General features: G+C 42.7%; 1 protein-coding gene across 1 annotated transcript in view; it reads left to right on the top strand.

Moving 5' to 3' along the window:
- Positions 1-238: 238 nt before the first annotated feature.
- ENPP1 (ectonucleotide pyrophosphatase/phosphodiesterase 1) overlaps positions 239-26,546 on the top strand; it is a 194,996-nt gene continuing 168,688 nt past the window's right edge. Inside the window, exon 1 of the mRNA XM_082250115.1 lies at positions 239-450. Coding sequence (XP_082106241.1) covers positions 307-450 — 144 coding nt within the window. The 5' untranslated portion in view covers positions 239-306. The remainder of the gene's footprint in view (positions 451-26,546) is intronic.

Genomic DNA, 26,546 nt, shown 5'->3' on the forward strand with positions numbered 1-26,546 from the left:
CATCAAGGTGTAGAATAACTACATTTGATAATACATTCTGCATGGTATAGCCTGCAAGGGTACATGCTACAACTTTCAGGTATTAAAAGATTTTATATATATATATATATATTTTTTTTTTTTATTAGAATGGTCACATAATCTCATTACGTAAGCTTAGAAATTGAGCTGATTGCTCACATTTGACTACACCATGTGTATGACATTAGGCTCAGGAAGCAGGCGGGGCAAGCATCTCTACAAGCCGAGCAGCTGGGAAAAGTGCATGCAGCTGGCTGCTGTCTGTATTGTGATCACTACTCAGGCATGGACTGTGAGGCAAGGAATGGGGGCACAGGCACAGAGATCCAGGCAGAACCTATGCTTAATTCCTTAGATATGGCAGAAGAACCGGTTAAAGCTGCTCAGAGCAAAAAGAAGAAATCTGGCAACTGGAAAGTTCTCTCTCTGGTAAGAATACTGTGCATTTCTCACTAAGCTTTACTGGCATGCATCACTTGTCACTTGTATTAACTAGGAGAGAGGGCACTGTAATAGAAGTGGGAGGGTTGCGTTAATCATCCACAAGCCCTTTGTGCACTTTAACACTGCTGATCTGCTGTTGGAAGAACTAATAATATCTAGCTGTAAACGACATGTAATGTAACATTTTACATGACACATCATTTTGTTTGGGATCTTATATCCTATTTCATACTATGTGTAGAATGACAAAACAATGGATGATCATATCTTTTTTTTTCCTTTCTTTTGAGGAATTGCAAAACAGTTTTTGAAATATCACATTGAAGGTGATCTATGTTGGCTGACCTGCAGTCATGTGATTGCGAAAGGTTGACAGGGTAATTCGTTTTTCTATCTATCCTGAAAACATTACATTTTTGGGATATAATGACGGTAACACATAGAGATCACTGATGATGGACAGTCAACTGTACACTAATGATGGAAAGTAAACAGTATTGGCAGGTATGTGTCCAGTTACGTAGCTGAGTGTTATTATTCAATATGAATTTCCAACACCAAGCATATTTCAGTTCATTGGGTCATTTCTACCGCTTATGCAGATTTATTTCCATCCTGAAAACAATACATTTTTGGGATATAATAATACTAGCACATAGAGAATGATCGCTGATGATGAGCAGTTAACATTATTGGCTGGTATGTGTCCAGTTACGTAGTTGAGTGCTATTATTCACCATGACGTTCCAACACCAAGCATATTCAAGTTAATTGGGTAATTTCTACCACTCATGCAGATTTCTATCCATCCTGAAAATAATATATTTTTGGGATATAACAATGGTAACACATAGAGATCACTGATGATGGACAGTCAACAGTATTGGCTGTTATTTGTCCAGTTACGTAGCTGCGTGCTAATAATCAATATGACTTTCCAACATCAAGCATATTCCAGTTTATTGGGTAATTTCTACTGCTTACACAGATTTCTATCCATCCTGAAAGCAATACATTTTTGGGAGATAATGATGGTAACACATAAAGCTCACTAATGATGGACAGTCAACAGTATTGGCTGTTATGTGTCCAGTTACGTAGCTGCATGCTAATAATCAATATGACTTTCCTGTACCAAGCATATTCAAGTTTATTGGGTAATTTCTACCGCTTATGCAGATATTTTCAATTCATGTAAATCCAGCATGGGGTGGTGGTGGGACGCTCCTAAGAACCTGTAAACCTGTGATAATAGCAGTTTATGTGGACCTGGTTGAAGTCCTCGGCTGCTACCCCTCTGGTTGCAATAAAAAGACATCTCATCAGATGGTAAAATGCTGAATATGTGGCTAGGAGCACCTAGTAAGAAACAGTCATTTCACTTGGTTGTTCTTTGAAAGTGTTCATATGAGCAGAAATGTCAGATACAGCCAACACATTTCAGGTTAACTGGATTTCTCCTTCCTCAGGGCTAATGTGCACACAATCTGTAAAAATACAAAATATAGTACAAGATATGTAATATTCATATAAGATGAAAATATAAAAACCATACAAATATTATAAAAATGTATAAGAAACACAATAAAAATCATTATAAAATAACTAAAAATAACTGGGGTTTATAGCAATCCATATACATGAAACAAATATTTTTTTTACTAAAGATAAAGGGTTACATGCAATGATAACTAATCTCTCAGGACAAATCCACCAAAGTGCAAAACACTAAGGAAGGGAAAGTCCAGTTCTCCCGAAATGCTTTGGCTGTATCTGACATATCTGCTCAAATAAACAATGTAAACCATGTGAGTGCTCTTAACTATATAATGTATTAAGTATGATAGAATTGAAGCATCATATGTTGGAATCAGGCAATGCAGGATTCCCATAAAGCACTTCCAACTTTCAGGTACCCTTGTTTTTGTACACAACCATTTGTCGTAACGTGTTGGTTTGAGTGGGGGCAAATCCATCTCTTCTATGGAGAAAAGAGAAGAAAGTGTTAAATGTGCATGTGCTGCATCGGCAAGGAAAGGTCAATGTCACACTCAAGTCTTTCATGGTCATGCATTTGCTTGTCTCTGGCAATTTGAAGTGAGTTACTGACCTGAAGCAAATAAACAGGTAAAACAAGCATAAAAAGCAATATGCAAACCTTTGTAGCAATGTGTTTGCCATGGACTACGTGGACCATTCAAAAAGTACACTATTGATTCATTTCTAGATTTGGCTTTTATGCTTTTATTTTTTGGAAAAGAATGAATGGGGGGGGGGGTATAAGTAGCTTAAAAGAAATAAAAAAAAAAACCCTGATTTCAGAGTAATAATTAAACAATGTGATGGTTGTAAAGCTTTGAATGTCCGCCAACAAGCAAAAAATAAAAAATTAACCAAAAAGCACTGTATCAACTACAAATATAACTTGACTTTGTTAGAATAATTGTACCCATGTCCCCTAAACCCAAATGTTAAAAATGTAAAAAGTATTTTAAATGAATTGCCCCACATCTCCTGAAAATAACTAATATGAAGTGGTATACACCCTACAATAAATAACGAACATAAACGTCTATTGATCAAATGACCTATTAGAGTACAGTTAGTACTAGTTTATGTTTGCCAGAGCAAAGTCAACTTGATTCTGTAGAGGGAATAACTGTCAATATTAGTTCAGGCGAGAGTTCAAGACGTTATAGGTAGTGTTGAGCGAACACGGACTGTATTATTCGTGTTCGTACCGAATAATTGGATTTTTTGTACCCGAACACGGACACGGACACTTTACTGTATGTTCGGGTAAAAATCCGTGTTCGGTCGTTTTATTTCCGGGTTTTGCATGCTTTGGCGCTCTTTTCATGGCGGGCTTTCAACAGCCAATCAACAATCGTTTAACTGGTGTGCCTTAAGCCATCCCAGCCATGCCTGCAAATGTCTCAGTGATTGGCCGTCTGAAGCATGTGACCAAGTCTTTATAAGTTCCAGGCAGCCGCAGCGTCTTCATTCTGCTGCTTAGATCAGGGACAGAGCACACATCAACGTGCTGGCTGCTGATTAGGGAAAGACAGGCAGGAAAAAACCATTTGTGTCCGGATAGAATTGAGGGACAGGTCGGAGTGTTTAGGCAGGGCGAGTTGTAGGCATTTTAGGGATAAAGTCTGCTGAATTATAGGGTCAGTGTCTTCTACAAAGTACAATCGATATTGCTGTGTGGGGGGTGGGGTGACTCTGCACTCAATCCTGATCTACGATCTCTTCTCAATCCTGTTAGGGAGAGGCTGCTTCTGCTGAATTTTAGGGAAACTGTGTTCTACAAACTACAATCGATATTGCTGTGTGGTGTGGGATAGGAGATAGGCAGGTGTCAGTGATCCACATCCATTTTTTTGTGTGTGAGCTGCAGTGAACACAATCTTTTTGGGCTGCAGTGAACACAATCTTTTTGGGGTGCAGTGAACAACGTCCTTTTTGGGGTGCAGTGAACAAAATCCTTTTTGGGGTGCAGTGAACAAAATCCTTTTTGGGGTGCAGTGAACAACATCCTTTTTGGGGTGCAGTGAACACAATCTTTTTGGGGTGCAGTGAACAAAATCCTTTGTGGGGTGCAGTGAACACAATCTTTTTGGGGTGCAGTGAACAACATCCTTTTTGGGGTGCAGTGAACACAATCTTTGTGGGGTGCAGTGAACACAATCTTTTTGGGGTGCAGTGAACAAAATCCTTTTTGGGGTGCAGTGAACACAATCTTTGTGGGGTGCAGTGAACACAATCTTTTTGGGGTGGAGTGAACAAAATCCTTTTTGGGGTGCAGTGAACAACATCCTTTTTGGGGTGCAGTGAACACAATCTTTTTGGGGTGCAGTGAACAAAATCCTTTGTGGGGTGCAGTGAACACAATCTTTGTGGGGTACAGGGAACAGAATCTTTGTGGGGTGCAGTGAACACAATCTTTGTGGGGTGCAGTGAACAAAATCCTTTTTGAGGTGCAGTGAACACAATCTTTGTGGGGTGCAGTGAACACAATCTTTGTGGGGTACAGTGAACACAATCTCATACTTCTGAAGATTTGGGGGTGCTGCCTGTTCCATACTCCTCCTCCTACTGCTCAACCATCCTTTTAGGGGTACAAACAATAGTAATTGGGGCCTAGTGTGGTTGTGTACGTGTGAGATACATACACTTTTCTTTTTGATCATATTTTCTATTCCGCTATTCAATTAAAACCTTTGGGGATCAATTAAATTGCGTGATAGTCTGTGTCGGTACGTGTGAGATCCACCTTTCCAAGTTTTTGGGGTTCATCTCATACTTCTGAAGATTTGAGGGTGCTGCCTGTTCCATACTCCTCCTCCTACTGCTCAACCATCCTTTTAGGGGTACAAACAATAGTAATTGGGGCCTAGTGTGGTGGTGTACGTGTGAGATACATACACTTTCTTTTTGATCATATTTTCTATTCCGCTATTCAATTAAAACCTTTGGGGATCAATTAAATTGCGTGATAGTCTGTGTCGGTATGTGTGAGATCCACCTTTCCAAGTTTTTGGGGTTCATCTCATACTTCTGAAGATTTGAGGGTGCTGCCTGTTCCATACTCCTCCTCGTACTCCTCAACCATCCTTTTAGGGGTACAAACAATAGTAATTGGGGCCTAGTGTGGTGGTGTACGTGTGAGATACATACACTTTCTTTTTGATCATATTTTCTATTCCGCTATTCAATTAAAACCTTTGGGGATCAATTAAATTGCGTGATAGTCTGTGTCGGTACGTGTGAGATCCACCTTTCCAAGTTTTTGGGGTTCATCTCATACTTCTGAAGATTTGAGGGTGCTGCCTGTTCCATACTCCTCCTCCTACTGCTCAACCATCCTTTTAGGGGTACAAACAATAGTAATTGGGGCCTAGTGTGGTGGTGTACGTGTGAGATACATACACTTTCTTTTTGATCATATTTTCTATTGCGCTATTCAATTAAATCCTTTGGGGATCAATTAAATTGCGTGATAGTCTGTGTCGGTACATGTGAGATCCACCTTTCCAAGTTTTTGGGGTTCATCTCATACTTCTGAAGATTTGAGGGTGCTGCCTGTTCCATACTCCTCCTCCTACTCCTCAACCATCCTTTTAGGGGTACAAACAATAGTAATTGGGGCCTAGTGTGGTGGTGTACGTGTGAGATACATACACTTTCTTTTTGATCATATTTTTTATTCCGCTATTCAATTAAAACCTTTGGGGATCAATTAAATTGCGTGATAGTCTGTGTCGGTACATGTGAGATCCACCTTTCCAAGTTTTTGGGGTTCATCTCATACTTCTGAAGATTTGAGGGTGCTGCCTGTTCCATACTCCTCCTCCTACTGCTCAACCATCCTTTTAGGGGTACAAACAATAGTAATTGGGGCCTAGTGTGGTGGTGTACGTGTGAGATACATACACTTTCTTTTTGATCATATTTTCTATTCCGCTATTCAATTAAATCCTTTGGGGATCAATTAAATTGCGTGATAGTCTGTGTCGGTACGTGTGAGATCCACCTTTCCAAGTTTTTGGGGTTCATCTCATACTTCTGAAGATTTGAGGGTGCTGCCTGTTCCATACTCCTCCTCCTACTGCTCAACCATCCTTTTAGGGGTACAAACAATAGTAATTGGGGCCTAGTGTGGTGGTGTACGTGTGAGATACATACACTTTCTTTTTGATCATATTTTCTATTCCGCTATTCAATTAAAACCTTTGGGGATCAATTAAATTGCGTGATAGTCTGTGTCGGTACGCGTGAGATCCACCTTTCCAAGTTTTTGGGGTTCATCTCATACTTCTGAAGATTTGAGGGTGCTGCCTGTTCCATACTCCTCCTCCTACTGCTCAACCATCCTTTTAGGGGTACAAACAATAGTAATTGGGGCCTAGTGTGGTGGTGTACGTGCGAGATACATAAACTTTTTTTTATCATATTTCCTATTCCGCTATTCAATAAAAACCTTTGAGGATCAATTGAATTGCGGGATAGTCTGTGTCGGTACGTGTGAGATCCACCTTTCCAAGTTTTTGAGGTTCATCTCATACTTCTGAAGATTTGAGGGTGCTGTCTGTTCCATACTCCTCCTACTCCTCATCCATCCTTTTAGGGGTAAAAACAATAGTAATTGGGGCCTAGTGTGGTTTTGTACGTGCGAGATACATACACTTTTTTGGATCATATTTCCTATTCCGCTATTCAATAAAAACCTTTCTAGGGCAAGATCTTAAATTACAGAAATATGAGGAGACCGTCAAATAAGGGCCGTGGCCTGGGTCGTGGTGCTGCTGGTAGAGCTCCTGTTGCAAGGAGAGGACGTGGTCGATCTGTGCCAGCTACACGCACAAGTGAAACACCTTCCTCAAGTGTGAGTAGGCGACAGAACCTGCATCAGTATTTGGTAGGGCATCATACGCCCCTAGAAGTGATGAGGCCAGAACAAGTGGAGGCGATAGTAGATTGGTTTGCTGCTGACAGTGCCTCCAGTTCCTTCACATTGTCTCCCACCCAGTCTACTGCAGAAAGGTCACAGTTGGCACCTGCAGCCGATGTCCAACCGTCTTTCACCTCACCCCCTTGCAAATCAGGCAAGCAGTCTGAGCCCCAAGCCATACAGCAGTCTCTTCTTCTTTTTGATGACTCTGTCAGCAGGGTTTCCCAGGACCATCCACCTAGCCCTGCCCCAGAAGTGGAAGAGATTGAGTGCAGCGATGCCCAACCACTTATTTCTCAAGATGAGTACATGCAAGGATCATCGCAGCACGTCTCCGATGATGACGAAACGCAGGTGCCAACTGCTGCGGTGTTCAGCTTTGTGGAGACCGACAAGGAGGGCAGGGGTGAAGACTGGGTGGAAGACGATGTGGAGGGCGATGAGGTCCTCGACCCCACATGGAATGAACGTCATGCAGGTGACCTGAGTGGTTTGGAGGAAGAGGCGGTGGTCGCACAGAGCCACCAGCACAGCAGAAGAGGGAGCAGGGTGCAGAAGCGGAGCGGCCGTGCCCTAGACACTACGCCCGCTACTGCCCAACGCAGCAAGGGAACGAGCACACCAAAGTCAGCTCAAAGGAGTTCTCTAGCGTGGAAGTTCTTTAGAAAATGTGCTGATGACAGGACACGAGTGGTTTGCACCCTGTGCAATCAGAGCTTGAAGCGAGGCATAAACCTTCTCAACCTGAGCACAACCTGCATGATCAGGCATCTAAGTGCAAAGCACGAGCTGCAGTGGAGTACACACCTTCAAAACCAAGAAACGTCTCTGGCTCATCCTGCTTCCTCTTCTGCTGCAGTCTCGGCCGCTCCAGCCACATCTGTAGTGATACCGGCACCTGCCACCCCGCAAACAGACGATCTGTCAGCAACACCACCACCTGGGTCACCAACAACCATCTCCACAATGTCCCGTGGAAGCGTTCAGCTTTCCATCTCCCAAACACTTGAGAGGAAGAGGAAGTACCCCCCTACCCACCCGCGATCCCTGGCCCTGAATGCCAGCATTTCAAAATTATTGGCCTTTGAAATGCTGTCATTCCGTCTGGTGGAGATGCACAGTTTTAAAAACCTTATGTCGGTGGCTGTCCCACAGTACGTCGTGCCCAGCCGCCACTACTTTTCCAGGCAAGCCATCCCTTCCCTGCACAACCAAGTGGGGGAAAAAATCAGGTGTGCACTGCGCAACGCCATCTGTGCCAAGGTCCACCTAACTACCGATACGTGGACCAGTAAGCACGGTCAGGGGCGTTATATCTCCCTAACGGCACACTGGGTAAATGCAGTGGCGGATGGGCCTGAGGCGGATAGCAATTTGGCGCATGTCCTTCCACCACCGAGGATTGCAGGGCGCTTCAGTTTGCCTCCTGTTCCTAACTCCTCCTACTCCGCTTCCTCATCCTCTACCGCCTCCTCATCTGGACAGCGTAACACCTTCACCACCAAGTTCAGCACGGCCAGGGGTAAACGACAGCAGGCAGTTTTACAACTTGCCTGTTTGGGGGACAAACCACACACTGCGCAGGAGTTGTGGAGGAGCATGGAACAGCAGACAAATGAGTGGTTGCTGCCAGCGAGCCTCAAGCCCGGCCTGGTGGTGTGCGATAACGGGCGAAATTTAATAGCAGCTCTGGGCCTAGCCGGTTTGACGCACATCCCTTGCCTGGCGCATGTGTTGAATTTGGTGGTGCAGAGGTTCCTTAAAAACTACCCCGATATGTCAGAGCTGCTGCAGAAAGTGCGGGCCGTTTGTGCGCACTTTCGGCGTTCTCACCCTGCTGCTGCTCGCCTGGCAGCGCTGCAGCGTAACTTCGGCCTTCCTGCTCACCGCCTCATATGTGACGTGCCCACAAGGTGGAACTCCACCTTGCACATGCTGGAAAGACTGTGTGAGCAGCAGCAGGCCATAGTGGAGTTTCAGCTGCAGCACGCACGCGTGAGTCGCTCTGCGGAACAGCACCACTTCACCACCAATAACTGGGCCTCCATGCGAGACCTGTGTGCCTTGTTGCGCTGTTTTGAGTACTCCACCAACATGGCCAGTGGCAATGACGCCGTTCTCAGCTTAACTATCCCACTTCTATGCCTCCTTGAAAAAACAATTCGGGCGATGATGGAAGAGGATGTGGCACAGGATGAGGAGGAGGAGGAGGATGAAGAGGTAACATTTCCAAGGCTTTCAGGGCAGTCATTCGCAAGGGGCTCCGAGGGTGGGTTCCTGCACACACAAACGCCAGGGACACAATTGTCCAGCAGGGGCACAGTTCTGGAGGATGAGGAGGAGGAGGAGGAGGAGGAGGAGCTGGAGGAGGAGATGGAACCATGTTCACAGCAGGGTGGCACCCAGGCCAGCTCATGGCCATCACTGGTGCGTGGCTGGGGGGATACAGAGGACACGGACGATACACCTCCCACAGAGGACAGCCTTTCGTTGCCTCTGGGCAGCCTGGCACACATGAGCGATTACATGCTGCAGTGTCTCCACAACGACCGCCGAGTTGCCCACATTCTAACTTGTGCTGATTACTGGGTGGCCACGCTGCTGGATCCCCGTTACAAGGACAACGTACCGTCCTTAATTCACTCACTGGAGCGCGATCGCAAGATGCGCGAGTACAAGCGCATGCTGGTAGACGCCATGCTGCTGGCATTCCCATCTGACAGCGGGGCCGCAGTGGAAGCACAAGGCAGAGGAGGAGGAGGAGGAGGAGGAGGAGGAGGAGGAGGAGGAGGAGGAGGTCGCCAACGCAACCAGAACACCGCCAGCACCTCAGAAGGCAGGGTTAGCATGGCCGAAATGTGGAAAAGCTTTGTCAGCACGCCACAACAAACAGCAGCACCAGCAGCTCAGATGGAACGTCTTAGCAGGAGGCAGCATTTTACCAACATGGTGGAGCAGTATGTGTGCACACGCCTACATGTAGTGAATGAGGGGTCTGCCCCCTTCAACTTCTGGGTCTCCAAATTGGGCACATGGCCTGAGCTTGCCCTTTACGCCTTGGAGGTGCTGGCGTGCCCTGCAGCCAGTGTATTATCTGAACGGGTATTTAGCACGGCTGGGGGCGTTATAACAGACAAGCGCAGCCGCCTGTCCAGAGACAATGTGGACAAGCTCACGTTCATTAAAATGAACCAGGCATGGATCCCACGGGACTTTTCCGTACCTTGTGCAGAATAGCAATGGATACCGACCTTACCCACCCATTGTTCCATTTTTGCTCTTTCTCACTCTTTTGGGGTGTACCCTCATTTAAAATTTGTGAAAAGAAGCAGTGTTGGCTACCTCGTCCTCCTCCTCAGGGCCAGATTAACGTAGGGGCTATTGGAGCTGCAGCTCCAGGCCCCTACCTTTTTATATAGGCCCCGGGTTGGCCATATTCACTGTTACCGCTCTTCTGTCACTTGTAAACACAGAAGTCTGGCTTCTATGCTCACTTCCCCAGGCAGCACCCTCAGAACCTCCCCACACAGCGCGAAGGCCGGACAAGGAGGGACAGTTGCCGATGCATGGATGTGTTTATGGACTTCAGAGACAGCATCCCATGTTGAATTAGGCATGCATGGCTGCACCCTTCCTCCTCTGGGTGCATGGCAAGGCACGGCCCTTAAGGCCCTTCAAAATCCTCAGCACCAAGCCCATGATGCTCTTAATCTGGCCCTGGTCCTCCTCCACCGCCGCTTCCACCTACACCGCCCATAGGTGTGCGCAGCCTATTGCATTAAGGTGTGCACCCCAAAGTTGAAATACACATGCATGTGTTTGCCAGCAGGGAGAGTAATGTATCGGGGCCATGTACCTGTAGGCAAAGAGAAATAGAGCAGAGCAGGTCCGAGGGAGATCTTTCCCATCTCCTCACTGGCAATGCTATGTGCCCTAGGTGATTAGGGTGTGCCCAGGCACACCCGGCACACCCTGTGCGCATGCCTATGTCACCGCCACATCCACCACCACCTCAACCTCCCTCCTACTCCATATGGGCCTCGTCCTTCAGAGATGAAGAAGAACATTGTTTTATTTTTCTGTTTTTTTTTGTTGTTTTAAGTTATTTCCCTATCCACATTTGTTTGCAGAGCACTTGCCATGCTCTTAATTACGTTTTGCTGCCATTTGCTGCACTCTAGCCCTTTCCTTTGGTGTTTTAGAGCCATTTTAGTGCCTTAAAGTTCGGGTCCCCATTGACTTCAATGGGGTTCGGTGTCCGGGAAAAGTTCGGTAAAAGTCCGGGACACGGACCCAGGATTTTTTTTAAAGTTCGGCCGAACCCGTCGAACACGGACATCTAGGTGTCCGCTCAACCCTAGTTATAGGTTATAGTGTAAAGTAGCCACTTATTAGTTCTTTTCAGATTAGATAGAGTAGCAAAACTTCTACTGGCAAAAGACAATGGGATTGATTTACTAAGACTGGAGAGTGCAAATTCTGGTGTGGTGCTCTGCATAGAAACCAGATTTTCAGAATTTTTTTGTCAAAGCCTAAAATAATGCTAAAGTCTAATTTTTCTTTTTGTTAAAAATAACAAATATGTTATACTTACCTGCTCTATGCACGGGTTTTGCACAGAGCAGCCCAGATCCTCCTCTTCTCGGGTCCCTCTTCGGTGCTCTTGCCCCCCCTCTCTGCTTGCAGCTTGCTATGGGGGCTCAGCTCTATGTGTCCATTCAGACATGGAGCCGCGGCCCCGCCCCACCCCCTCTCCCTCCTCACTGGCTCACTGACTTTGATTGACAGCAGCGGGAGCCAATGGTGCTTCGCTACTGTCTCAGCCAATCAGGAGGGGGCAGCCAAGTCTCTCGTGCAACATTGCTGAATCGAGATGGGCTCAGATAAGTATTAGGGTGGCTGAGGGGGGCTGTTGCACACAAAAGGATTTTTATCTTAATGTATAGAATGCATTAACCCCTTGACCCTGACATAACGCAAATATGCAGCCTTCGACTTCAAGGGGTTGTGTCGGGGTGATGGCTGCAGCTGCAGGCATCATCTCTATACTGTTTTTTAGAGCTGATGGTCGGCTTTCATGTAATAACAACCAATGTGGCTAATCAGCTGCTCAGCTGTTACTACAAGCAGCGGGAGGGGACAACCCCCATCCAGCCACACGCCCGGGCTTTCCTGTACCCCCAGCTGGCATGTCCACCAGCTGGCCGGAGCCTCGAACAAAGCCAGAATCGGCTTTGATCGGGTCTTGGATCTTGTAACTCGGAAGCAATGTCATGACATCACTTCCTGTTTACTGGAGCCTTAAAGGCGCCAGAGTTTTTTTTTTAAAATGTCAGTATTCAAAACATCATGGCATTTTGAATAATTTTAAGTGCCCTTAGACCCCAGATCCCGCCATAAAGAGTACCTGTCACTGCCTATTACTGTCACAAGGGATGTTTACATTGCTTGTGACAGCAATAAAAGTGATTCAATTTTTTTTTTTTTTTTTAAAGGACAGTGTAAAAATAAAAAAATAAAAAAAATTCTAAGAAAAATCTAAACAGTGTTCAAACCACACATGTGAGCTATCACCGCGAGTGAGAGCAATCATTCTAGCACTAGAACACCTCTGTAACTCTAAACTTGTAAACGTTAAAACATTTTAAAAGGTTGCCAATGGAGATTTTTAAGTACCGTAGTTTGTCGCCATTCCACAAGCGAGCACAATTTTAAAGCATTACATGTTAGGTATCTATTTACTCAGCGTAACATCATCTTCAAAACAAAAACATCATCAAAAAATTGGGCTTACTTTTTTTTTTGTTATCTATGAAAGTGTAATTTTTCTTACAAAAAGTTTAAAGACCGCTGGGCAAATACAGTGTGATATATAATATTGTAACAACGTGTATATTTAATATATGGTTCCTGCGCTATCCTGGATTCTTCCAGCCACCCTAATGCTGCACCACAGGAACTGGCACTATGAAACAGTTTTGTAAGATACTGATAAGGAGGGTTGTGATGCGCTTCGGGGTGTTACAAAATGTATTAAAGTGCTTGAGTGTAATAATCCACCTCTAAAATCAATGATGTGTGTATAAAATTCATACAATCCTGTTACATATATTCCGAACTTTATCTTGTTGTATGTAAAATAAATATAAAGTACTTAATAAATATCATGTGACTTAATAGAAACAAATATAAAAAAATTCCAATTATTTAGTGCTACTTCTACGTGCTTCTAAAAAGTGCTCTGTGCATTCAGTGATGAAGGATGAAATATAAATCAATAAAAATTACAGTAATAAATTCCAAATATGTGCAAAATCGCAAATGAACATATTGCTGAATGTCTGGTCCAAAACGGTGCTTCAAACAATTCTCAGTCAGATGCCTGTACCATCAACCTTATTCCATCAAAAAAATATATATACCATAAACTGGTGAGTCTATAATGTGATTCCTTTTCCTCCACCATGTACCGTGGTGTCACTTCTAGGTGTGCTAAATTCTCATCTCAAAGCAGAGGGTAATACGCCTGTATTATCTCTCTCGATAAACGGTGATCACTTTTCTTCCTTTGTTCCAGCGTGGTGTCTAGTATCTGTACTCTCTTCCCCGGGGTTCCTGTGTTACTTCCCAACCTTGTCCTGTCTGCGGGGGTCTTTCTATACCTTCCTTTGAGTGCGACTTCTTTGAGTGCGACTTCTTTGGGTGAATATCACCTCCTTAGGGCTCATTAAAATTATGGGGCCATCATTGTGCAGTATTAAAAACTTTTATTCCAAAAAATATAGCAGACTTACATTAAAAAACGTATTATCCAGTATTCAGACAACGCCGTGGGAGCTCTGTCCCGTACCACACGTCACTTCCGGTTCCGGGTTCCTACGCGTTACGTCACGGAGTCACGTGACTTCCTCAGGGAATTCCCTTCAAGGGATGTGACGTGCTATTTATGCCGGCCAAGCCGGAAATCCTATAATCGCTATCTTTGAAGATCCTTCTACATATATCGTGGCGGACGTGTCTAATCCGCCATTTTAGAAGATCTATTGCCCAATTGTTGTTACTGGTTACGATTATATATGTTGTAGGTGGGTCTAATTCTATAATTACTTCTCATTCTTATTCTATATTCACCGGAAGTGAGGTTTTGCAACTATTTCTAAAAAATCCTTAATATATTTAAAATACATAATGCGGCATAAAACAACTGCTTGAAATCCTCTTGATGTAATTAATATGATACTCTAAAATCTGTATTTCATATTATTCCATATAGTTATTGTATTTTTAGCAGGGGTTCCCGGGCCCAGAAAGGCAATTTAACAGTTCCTTGATGTTAAAGGGGTTGAGAAAGGCGGAACAAAGCTGAAAGTTCTCTGGGATGCACCTAAAGACCCTATTTTTTGGGACCACATGATCTATACACATTCCAGTAGTGTTGATTTAGACTTTGGACCAGAGTGCACTATTTTGTGCCTTCCCCAATACCCCCAGTTTATTACATTTTATTACACCTACATAAAGAGAGTGTTAGCAAAGAGGTGCTGTGATGTGCAACCAATGGTGCCTCTGAATGCATCTTGTGTGCTTGGTCATGAGACCACGGTTCCTGAACATAACATGCACCACTTACATGTAAAGAGGAAAGGATCACCACCACTCCCAACCAGCCCAGGTGAATAATTGATAATTATCGGCTTCAGCCCACACACCCTGATTTACAGGGCTTCACCCATTGACTAAGGCCAGCCTTACATGGTTCGAATCTCGGCCGGTTCAGCAGGCTGGCTGGATTGATCAACTTGGGTACAACCAGCCTGCCTGATTCTCTTACGAATATCACTAGCAGCTGCTATAGCTACTAGCGATAATCACTGTATTCTCCAGCAGGGACAGCTTCCCCTGCCCTCCCTGCTGGGAGAAGACAATAGCCCAGCAGGAGTGATTCCCACATCGACACTATCTGTGTTGATGGAGGAATATAGCGAATTTGCAGGAAAGAAATTAGTACCGCGTATGGCCGGTCTAAGCTCCTGTGGGTGGGGTAAAATGCATCAGGGTGTGTGGTTTGGAGGAGACATGTAGGCTGAGGCTGCTCTTTATCATTTATTCACCTGGGTTGGTCGGGAGTAATGGCGATTCTTTTCTCTTTATACCCTGGATTGGTATTAGGACAGGCCTGCATCCCATGTTTTGGGACACAGGGATATGCTTTCACAACTACTTTGAGCAGCGCAAAAAAGAAATCAAACAGATGCACCATATACTTCCCTAGACCTATTTTGATGTGTCCTGTATTCAGTACCTTATGAATTTATATATATATATATATATATATATATATATATATATATATATATCATTAAAGTCTAGGAAATAAGCTATTACGTAAAATGCAAGGTATGTTAGTCAGGTTAGTTCTGTTTGTAACAATATATCTGAAATTCATGCTTAGATGGTGTGTTTCTGTTAACAGCTGTGCAATATGATACATTCTAGATTGCTCATTTTAATTGTGTTTTTCTCTTCCATGTATTTCTCTAATCTGTTCATTTATCAATAGTCAGGGAATGCACTCTTCACCAATGAGCCTTACAGTTACGAAAAAAAGTATTTGATCCCCTGCTGATTTTGTACGTTTGCCCACTGACAAAAAAATTATCAATCTATTAATGGAACGGTAGTATCATTTTACCAGTGAAAGACAGAATAACAACAAAAATATCTAGAAAATGCATTTAAAAAAAGTTATAAATTGATTTGAATCTTAATGAGTGATATAAGTATTTGATCCCCTATCAATCGGCAAGATTTTTGGCTCCCAGGTGTCTTCTATACAGGTAACAAGCTGAGATTAGGAGCACTCTCTTAAAGGATGTCAGGGACAAGATTGTAGACCTACACAAGGCTGGAATGGGCTACAAGACCATCGCCCAGCAGCTTGATGAGAGGGTGACAACAGTTGGTGCGATTTTTCACAAATTAAAGAAACATACAATAACTTGGGCTCCATGCAAGATCTCACCTTATGGAGTTTTAATGATCATGAGAATAGTGAGGAATCAGTCCAGAACTACACAGGAGAATATTGTCAATGATTTCAAGGCAGCTGGGACCATAGACATCAAGAAAACAATTGGAAAAAAACTATGCTGTGAAGTACCGAATTCCTGCAGCGCCCGCAAGGTCCCCCTGGTTAAGGAAGCACGTTTAGGTCCGCCTGAAGTTTTGCTAATGAACATCTGAATGATTCAGAGGAGAACTGGGTGAAAGTGTTGTAGTCAGATGAGGCCAAAATTGAGCTCTTTGACATCAACTCAAATCGCCATGTTTGGAGGAGGAGGAATGCTGTCTTTGACCCCAAGAACACCATCCCCACCGTCAAATATGGAGGTGGAAACATTATGCTTTGTGGATGTTTTTCTGCTAAGGGGACAGGACAACTTTACCGCATCAAAAGGGACGATGGACAGGGCCATGCACATCAAATCTTGGGTGAGAACCTCCTTCCCTCAACGAGGGCATTGAAAATGGGTCGTGGATGGGTATTCCAGCATGACAATGACCCAAAACACATGGCCAAAGCAAAAAAGGTCCTGGAGTGGCCTAGCCAGTCCCAAGACCCTAATCCCATAGAAAATATGTGGAGGGAGCTGAAGTTACCAAACGTCAGCCTCGAAACCCTAATGACTTGGAGAGGATCTGCAAAGAGGAGTGGGACAAAATCCCTCCTGAGATGTGTGCAAACCTGGTGGCAAACTACATGAAACGTCTGACCGCTGTCTGTGATTGCCAACAAGGGTTTCTCCAGCAAATACTAAGTTATGTTTTGCGAAGGGGTCAAATACTTATTTCACACATTACAATGAAAATCAAATTCATAACTTTTTAAAAATGCGTTTTTTTCTAGATTTTTTTTTATGTTATTCTCTCTCTTATTGCTAAAATAAACCTACCATTAAAATATAGACTGATCCCCCTACTGATTTTGTACGTTTGCCCACTGGCAAAGAAATGATCAAATACTTTTTTCCCTCACTGTAGCTTTTTACTAAGTTTTACAGATGGTGTTAGGGAACTAAAGGGCCTTTCAGCATTATTCAGTGAAGAGTTTCTGTTCTTGAAGGAAAGATGACATGGGAGGCATATGGAAGCTACCATATCTGACCTATCCTTCTGAAAATTTTAGTTGCTTGGCCATCATAATCAGTCTCTAGCTTTAATACTTTGAGTTATTGACCAGGAAATAATGTGCAGATATAGGATTTTAAATTCTTTCTGATGTCCGTTGTTTGCAGCTTGAACCTTCTCCACAGTGCTGTGCTCCAAAGTAATTCCTTTCAATCAGCTTAATTTAATCAAGAAGGCTGAGTACAAATCGATGATCGCAGGGCATCATGGACCAGCCCCATGAGGTGGTTGTTCAAAATAGACTTCTCATTTGTCACAATACTTCAGGAAAAGTTGTTTATTTTATTAGAGTATAGCAAAAACATAAGAAACAGAGCAAAACAGAAAGGTTTCTTGCGTCAAAAGAAGAGAGAGATGTTACATGTCTTCAGAGTGTAGGATGTTCTTTTCTCATCTCTGCTTGATCTATATGTATAGTTGTCTTTTATACTATATGTAAAGACGATGTCAGCAAAAAGTGTGTGCCAAGAAGGTAGTAATTCTAAATATGAAAGTAACACCCACTCTTGCATATATGGTTTGAGTCTATAGTCAGACACATACAGTAACTCCACCCAACATACTGACATAGAAACTCAGAATAGAAATACATACATAGAAAAATGGCTTCTCTGTCCTTCACAAAGACATATTGAAGTAACCTTCAAAACTAACATATTATTCTACATTATAACATTCATATGTATTTCAGAGACTTTTGTCATTGAAAATAATATTCAACTCTAAATCTCTAACAGTGGTGGCACTCTGTCCCCCTGTACTCATAGTGTAATGAAGAAAAGAGCTGAACTGATGTCATCACATCAGAGATGCTCCCTGCATTGTCGTTAATAGCCCACCACAGGAGAAGATCTGTGGAAAAATGCATTTGTTGCATTATCGGGGAACTAGAGAAAGTGCAGAGACGGGCAACCAAACTGATAAGAGGCATGGAGGAGCTCAGCTATGAGGAAAGATTAGAGGAACTGAATGTATTCTCTCCAAATACGGAAAGGTTTCTTCACTGTAAGAGCTCTGAAACTTGGAATAGACTCCCTCCAGAGGTGGTTCTGGCCAGCTTAGTAGATTGCTTTAAAAAAGGCCTGGATTCTTTCGTGGGTGTACATAATATAAATGGGTACTAATATTTATAGGTAAAGTTGATCTAGGGAATATCCGATTGCCTTTCGGGGGACCAGGAAGGAATTTTTTCCCCTGCTGTAGAAAATTGGATCAAGCTTTGCTGGGGTTTTTTCGCCTTCCTCTGGATCAACTGCGGGTATAGGATTGTATATATGGGATTGTATGGTTGGGTTTTCTTTACTGTTTTTTTTTGTTTTTTATTGGTTGAGCCAGATGGACTCTTTTTTCAACCTGACTAACTATGTAACTATCCTGAATACCGGAGGGGGGCACTAGGGATGGGGCCTGTAGTTGGGCTTTATAAATAGGAACTCTTTATTTATTAATGGTGTTCTGTCCCTGCTACACGTTTCCCTGTGTGTAGCTCGAAATGCAGCTAAACACTCCTATATTGCAATAAGCCAAACTGGATGAAATCTTGAAGCTTTATTAACAAAACAACAGGGTGGGTGAAACTATTGAGAAAAAAACAAATAAAAATACAAATAATCAGTATATCAAATATACAGAAATACAATTGATAAGCTAGGCTGTAGATGGCGATAAGTAATTCTCACCGGCGATGCTGCGTTTAGGAGATGCAAGCAGAAGTTTTAGTCCAACATGTGCTCTAAAAACTGGTTCCTTCTTTCAGTCTCTAAGATGGAGTTTGAACTCCAAGGATGCACCTGTTTATTTTCCTTAGACTGAAGAATGATGGGAATTTTTATTAAAGGTAAACAGTTTATAGTTCCTGCAAACAAAAGTAAATTCACCACTGGCTCCATCTTGTGGTCAAATTTGATATTGCAGGCAAAACATCCTAATGGATATCCTGCTGGAGGCAGAACAAATGACATTTATTTTCTTTGTTTTTGGCAACTCTCAGCCAAATGAATGGGGACAGGTAATGTCACCAGTTGCGTGTTCTGGCACCAACCCCTTCCTCAATATGAAATTTCTGCCTAACACTAACCATTCCTAATATGGTCACCCCCCCCCCCTCCTGCTACCTATCCTGCCTATCTTATCTTGAAAAAAATATATGTCTTTTTTTTTTTTTTTTTTTTTAATCCACTTCACAACGGTCACGTCATTTCGAAACTTCGGTTCCCCTTTGTCAGGGATGGCTCAATGATACCCATAAAATAGGCTCCCATGTCCCAGCCTTTGTCGGTACTCCCTCTTCTCCCCTGCTCGCTCACACAGAGGAGACAGAGCTAGATCGGAGTGGATTGAAAGGTTAGTATACACATTTTTTTACATAGAGTAGGCAGGATAGGTAGCAGTAAGATGGAGGGACATTTATTAGAATAGTTAGTGTTAAGCAGGAATTCCACTTTACACAACCAATGACAGAGAAAAAAGGAAGCTATCATATACAGTAGTGCAAGAAACACCTGCTACTATATATGAAGTTTGGCTCATGCCGATTCGGCTAAAAGTTCAATGTTTGGATAAATGCCCAAACAACCAAGATTTGATCCAAATATGTGTTCATTCCTAGTCATCACCCGTGTATACTGTCATACAGCAGGCTTTTCAGTCCCTTTGTGACAGCAGAAAGATTACATTAATCACTTCAAGACCAGGCCTATTTCTGACATTTGTTGTTTACAGGTTAAACTCAGTATTTTTTGCTAGAAAATTACTTAGAACCCCAACATTACACACACACACACACACACACACACACACACATATATATATATATATATGTGCCTTGCGAAAATATTCGGCCCCCTTGAACTTTGCGACCTTTTGCCACATTTCAGGCTTCAAACATAAAGATAAAAAACTGTAATTTTTTGTGACAACAACAAGTGGGACACAATCATGAAGTGGAACGAAATTTTTGGGATATTTCAAGCTTTTTTAACAAATAAAAAAAACTGAAAAATTGGGCGTGCAAAATTATTCAGCCCCTTTACTTTCAGTGCAGCAAACTCTCTCCAGAAGTTCAGTGAGGATCTCTGAATGATCCAATGTTGACCTAAATGACTAATGATGATAAATAGAATCCACCTGTGTGTAATCAAGTCTCCGTATAAATGCATCTGCACTGTGATAGTCTCAGAGGTCCATTTAAAGCACAGAGCATCAAGAAAAACAAGGAACACACCAGGCAAGTCCGAGATACTGTTGTGGAGAAGTTTAAAGCCGGATTTGGATACAAAAAGATTTCCCAAGCTTTAAACATCCCAAGGAGCACTGTGCAAGCGATAATATTGAAATGGAAGGAGTATTAGACCACTGCAAATCTACGAAGACCTAGCCGTCCCTCTAAACTTTCAGCTCATACAAGGAGAAGACTGATCAGAGGTGCAGCCAAGAGGCCCATGATCACTCTGGACGAACTGCAGAGATCTACAGCTGAGGTGGGAGACTCTGTCCATAGGACAACAATCAGTTGTATACTGCACAAATCTGGCCTTTATGGAAGAGTGGCAAGAAGAAAGGCATTTCTTAAAGATATCCATAAAAAGTGTTGTTTAAAGTTTGCCACAAGCCACCTGGGAGACACACCAAACATGTGGAAGAAGGTGCTCTGGTCTGATGAAACCAAAATCACACTTTTTGGCAACAATGCAAAACGTTATGTTTGGTGTAAAAGCAACACAGCTCATCACCCTGAACACACCATCCCCACTGTCATACATGGTGGTGGCAGCATCATGGTTTGGGCCTGCTTTTCTTCAGCAGGGACAGGGAAGATGGTTAAAATTGATGGGAAGATGGATGGAGCCAAATACAGGACCATTCTGGAAGAAAACCTGATGGAGTCTGCAAAAGACCTGAAACTGGGACGGAGATTTGTCTTCCAACAAGAAAATGATCTTGCAAAATCTGCAATGGAATGGTTCACAAATAAACATATCCAGGTGTTAGAATGGCCAAGTCAAAGTCCAGACCTGAATCCAATCGAGAATCTGTGGAAAGAACTGAAAACTGAGACATACCCCAAGCGACTTACAGCTGTAATCGCAGCAAAAGGTGGCGCTACAAAGTATTAAACTAAGGGGGCTGAATAATTTCGCACGCCCAATTTTTCAGTTTTTTTTATCTGTTAAAAAAGTTTGAAATATCCAATAAATTTCGTTCCACTTCATGATTGTGTCCCACTTGTTGTTGATTCTTCACAAAAAATTACAGTTTTATATCTTTATGTTTGAAGCCTGAAATGTGGCAAAAGGTCGCAAAGTTCAAGGGGGCCGAATACTTTCGCAAGGCACTGTATATGTATGTATATATATATTTTTTTTTAACAGAGACCCTAGAGAATAAAATGAAGATCATTGCAATATTATATGTCACACTGCATTTGTGCAGCGATCTTACAAACAGAGTTTTTTTTTTGTTTTTTTTAAATACACTTTTTTGAATAAAAGAAAACAGTAAAGTTAGCCCAAATCTTTTTTGTATAATGTGAAAGATGATGTAATGCTGAGTAAATAGATACCTAACATGTCATGCTTTAAATTGGCGCACGCTTGTGGAATGGCGACAAACTACGGTACTTAAAACCCTCCATAGGTGACGCTTTAATGTTTTTTACAGGTTATCTGTTTAGAGTTACAGAGGAGATCTAGTGCTGGAATTGTTGCTCTCACTCTAACGATCGCGGCAATACCTCACATGTGTGATTTGAACACCGTTTACATATGTGGGCGCTGCTTACATATGCCTCGTTTCTGCGTGCGAGCTTGGAGGGACGGACTGGACATCTCTTCAGTCCTCCAAGGGCATAGAGCCGAGTGGTGGCCATCCCGCCCTCACTCGACTTCCTGCCTGCCCATCGCTCCAGGGGATTGGTTTGTTTCCCCCTTTAACGATGGCTCCGGTAAGCAGGGAAGCTACCGGAAAGTGGCGGGAGGGAGTGAGGGGGCCCATAAAAGTGATCCCGTGGCGAATCCACTGCCACTTTATCAGACGCTGAATCACCCACAGCTAGCTGCTGCTATAACCCAGGTATTTAACATCAAAGTAATGACATATAGTGGGCCCCAGGGACTGACTGGCAACCTTTCGGCCCAGGGGGCAAGTACAAACCAGAAGCCCATGGTGCAGCGGATCGGCATCGCTCCCACTATACCTCTTCCTGGCCTCCTCCTGACCCCCATTCCAGGCTGAAGCTCCGCTCCAGGCACTCTCTACTAACTGGCCGAATCTGGGTTCCCGACCTGGCCAGCAGGGGTCGGTTGGGGGGGAGCTGGGACAGCTTGATCGGGCCAGGGGAGGAGAGTCCCCAGTGGTGCATGGAACTGGCCTCTGTTCAGACACAGTTTACACCATCCATGCTAGGGGGGGGGGCATGTGCTCTGTCCTTGTCTTTATCCCGCACTCAGTAGGTCAGCGGTTGAGACTTTTTACTTCTCTTCACCAGGAATCCTTAAGGCATATCTGTGGCAGAAGCGGTGCAGCCTTTTTATGGGGGATCGGAGAGGCCCGGGGGGCAATTGCCCCCCTGCCACTGGCCTAGTCTCCTGGTGGGCCCCTACAGCCGGTGCTTTTACATTTTTATGGAGAAGGCAGGAAAACATTTAATTTAATTGTGCTGATCTCCAGTGAGCAGCTGTTTTAAATTAGCTTTACAGTAGCTAAGACTAAGAACATTCTTACATCCACTATGATCTGGTCTTATTTATGAAATTCATCTCATTTATCATTTTCACTGAAAAAGCTGGTTAGCTATACTATGGCCATCTTAGAAACACTACTGCATTGACCAAGTTTCCACACTTTCTTGTTAGTTTCCTGCAATGCTACCTTCAGTCTGTGCACAGTCAAATGAATTATCCATATACAACACAAGGCTAATCGTACACATTATAATCTGATGATGCAATCTTTATACCATCAACTTTAGAGCTACCGAAACTTAGTAATATGAGGACCTACCTGAATCATCCATCAATTTGTATCCAATCAAGCAGGCCCTTGCACTACAGCATAGCTCCCAACTGTCCCTGATTTCTAGGGACTGTCCCTGATTTGGAACAATATTCCCCTGTCCCTCTTTTCTCCTCATTTGTCCATCATTTTGGTCTGATCCTTATAGTTTGTATATAAAATGCACTTTTTACCTTTTAAAAATTGTTTACCAGAGCTAAACCTTTCATCCAATTTCTAAATTTCTGCATAAATTTCAAAAGCCAATATAAAAGGAATAGTAGTGGTAAGAAAAAAAAGGCACTAGTGGGTTTAACTAATCTTTTTTTTTTTTGTATAATTCTCTCTTACCCTTCTCAATACTGGACACTTTCACCCCCTTCCGGTCCAAGCCAATTTTCAGCTTCCAGTGTTGTCGCGCTTTGAATGAGAATTACTCATTGGTGTTATTTATTCACCACTGTGGTTTTTTTTTTTTTTTTTTTTGCGCTACAAGTGAAAAAAGACCGCATTTTTTTTTCAATATTTTTGTTTTTCTTCATTTCTGTTATGACATTTAAAAAAAAGTAATTTTTCTTCATAAATTTTGACCAAAATGTATGTTTGTTACATTTCTTTATTTGGTGGGTGTGAAAATAATAGAGTCTACAAGCTATGGTACCAATCATTGAAAATTAATGACACCTGATGTACTGATGGCCTATCTCAATTCTTGATGCCCTAACATGCCAAGGCAGTACAACATTTCCCCAAATTACTCCTTTCTGAAAAGTAGACAGTCCAAGGTATTTATTAAGAGGCATGGCAAGTTTTTTGAAGTTTTATTTTTTTTCCCACAATTCTTTGGAAAATTAAGAAATTATTATTATTATTATTATTATTATTATTATTATTATTTTTTTTCACAAAAATGTCATTAACAAGTTATTTCTCATACACTGTATAGGCATACTTGCAACTACACCCCAAAAAACATTCTCCTAATCCTCCTGAGTATGGCGATACCACATGTGTGAGACTTTTTCACAGCCTCGCCACACAGAGAGGCCCAATTTCCAAGGAGCACCTTCAGGCATTATCAATTTTAAGACCAGGCCTTCTTCTGACACATTTTGTTTACAAGTAAAAATCAGCATTTTTGCTAGAAAATTACTTAGAACCCCAAAACATTATATATTTTTGTAGCAGAGGCACTAGAAAATAAAATGGGGGGTTTTACAAATTTTTATGTCACACGGTATTTGCGCAGCAGTTTTTCACATTAATGCAATTTTGCACACTAACGCATGAATAGATTTTAATTAATTTAAATGCACCCAGAGACAATAAAATACCCAAATTTTCAGTAAGATATAAAATATGGTGTTGCACCAGGTAAATAGATACCAAACCTATCACACCTAAAAATTTCGACATTTTTATTTATATTTTTCTTTTATTTAATAACAGATTTGTCAAACTGTCAGTGTTTTTATTTCTAGGGTACATCAATATATAGAGTAAACAATACATACATAGGGTAAATATCCCTGCTCCTTTGTTTACATTCACCTGTCAGCCAGGAATCTCTGGCTGCCAGCTGAATGAGCAGGGCAAGGATGTCTCACTGGTTGCTAGGACGCTGGCAGATGCCGGCTCCTTAACAACCAGCATCTCTGAGAGCTGAACCTGTCACATAGGAAAACCACTAAGTAAAATGAGCAGTCTCCTTCACCTACAAAAAACTCAGCAGCATTAAAAAACATGTCACAAACGTGTGATGTGATTCCACACTTTCTCTAGAGGCAAGGAACAGCCCTTGAGCTTTGTTTTGTGTTTTTTTTATTAGGGGGTAATAACTTGGATGGGGATAAGAATTATGGGCTGCCCAACTTGATAGCAACAAAATCAGGGACAACTTCCTCCCCATGTACAACTCCGATTGATTCTTCTGTACCAGCTCCATTTGATTCCTTTGTACAAGCTAACAGTCTCTGTTAGATCAGCAACAGGTTAGGAACTCTCAGTCCCTTTATAAAGTAACACAATGTATTGTGAGCTGCATCCTGGAGTACTTCTAACTCCCCTGTAGACACTGATCCCAGCTCTACTACTGCAGGAAATGCTAGCCCACCTGGCTGCCTCCTCACCAGCTCACCAACCCCCCTCAGACTAGGAGGTTCGCCTCAAGGGCCACCGACAGTCTCCTCAGCACTACATCTCGCCTCCTCAGCACTACATCTCCATCTTCCACCCAATTCTCCTGCCAGCCTGACTCATTCATATTTAAGGGCTCACTTAGTCCCCTGCCAGGCCCGCCACCTGGGGATAGGCTAAGCTCCACCAAATATGCAGAACAACACTCCTAGCCTCCACCCTCTAGCTTCCAAAACATTCTCAAACATTCCAAAGCCAGGCAGAGGCACCAGAGAGCTGTCTGTATGAGTAATGCTGCCCTGAACTCTAATAACCCTGATGCAGATTCAAAGACTCACAGGGTTTAGAGTCAGAATATATTTTATCTACTCTGACACTAGTACCACACTAGAGGGTGCTACATCTACAATACAAATCTGTGTGGTGACACTTGTATGTTTAGCTCAAGGTAGGGAAAAGCCATAACGGATGAAAACAACATTTGGACAGACAGCTCTTAGAGACATCCCTGCTAAAATGTCCTGTTCTATGTACTTTATTATTGCAAAAAATGGCACATCTTTTAAATAAGAGTCAATGTAAAATATGTCCAGGGTTTTTGTATAAACATGATGTGAAGTATGTTTCTTGTATAATGAAGCAGCTCAGAAGGAAGCAGAGTGCAATTCTTATATACATTTCAGAAGAAAAATATGCTGAATGCTCCATTGAACATCATTTTATATCATTGAGTTTTGTGAGAATTATTATATACTGTTATTAGATTAAGTTAAGCATAGCTCAGATTTTTTTTGCAAGAGATTTAAACTTGTAGCCTTATAAGTACTAATTTATTAAAAAGAAATACAAAAAGTAATGAGGATAAGCAAAGCGCAATGAGCTGTATCAATGAATTAGGCTTCAGTTTGCTAAAAAGTGGTTTAACTCGTACATGGCCTCAGGTGACACAAAGATATGAAATGATTCCTCCAATGTTAGTTGTACATGTGTATCTGCAGTCTTCTCTTAGTTGAACCTGTGTATCTGCAGCCCTCTCTTCTCTACAGCCATTCAAAGTCCCGAATTTATGAAGCTTGTCTCAGATTTCCGGGAAAATAAAGGGAGGCAGTAAGCTGAAATGACACTCTGCTGATCTTGGTGAGGAGAGCTCTGAGAGCTGATTGGAGGGAAGAGACACACCCAGATTTACACAGCACACAAGAACAGAGCTGAGGCTGTCAATCTGCTGGAGGTCCCTCCCCGTCACCTTTTTTCTCTTGGTGTCAGGAAAACTCATCAGAAGTGACTTATGCTGATAGCGGAGAAACAA

Source organism: Pelophylax lessonae (assembly GCF_965119305.1).
Source record: "Pelophylax lessonae genome assembly, chromosome: 3".
Lineage (NCBI taxonomy): Eukaryota > Metazoa > Chordata > Amphibia > Anura > Ranidae > Pelophylax > Pelophylax lessonae.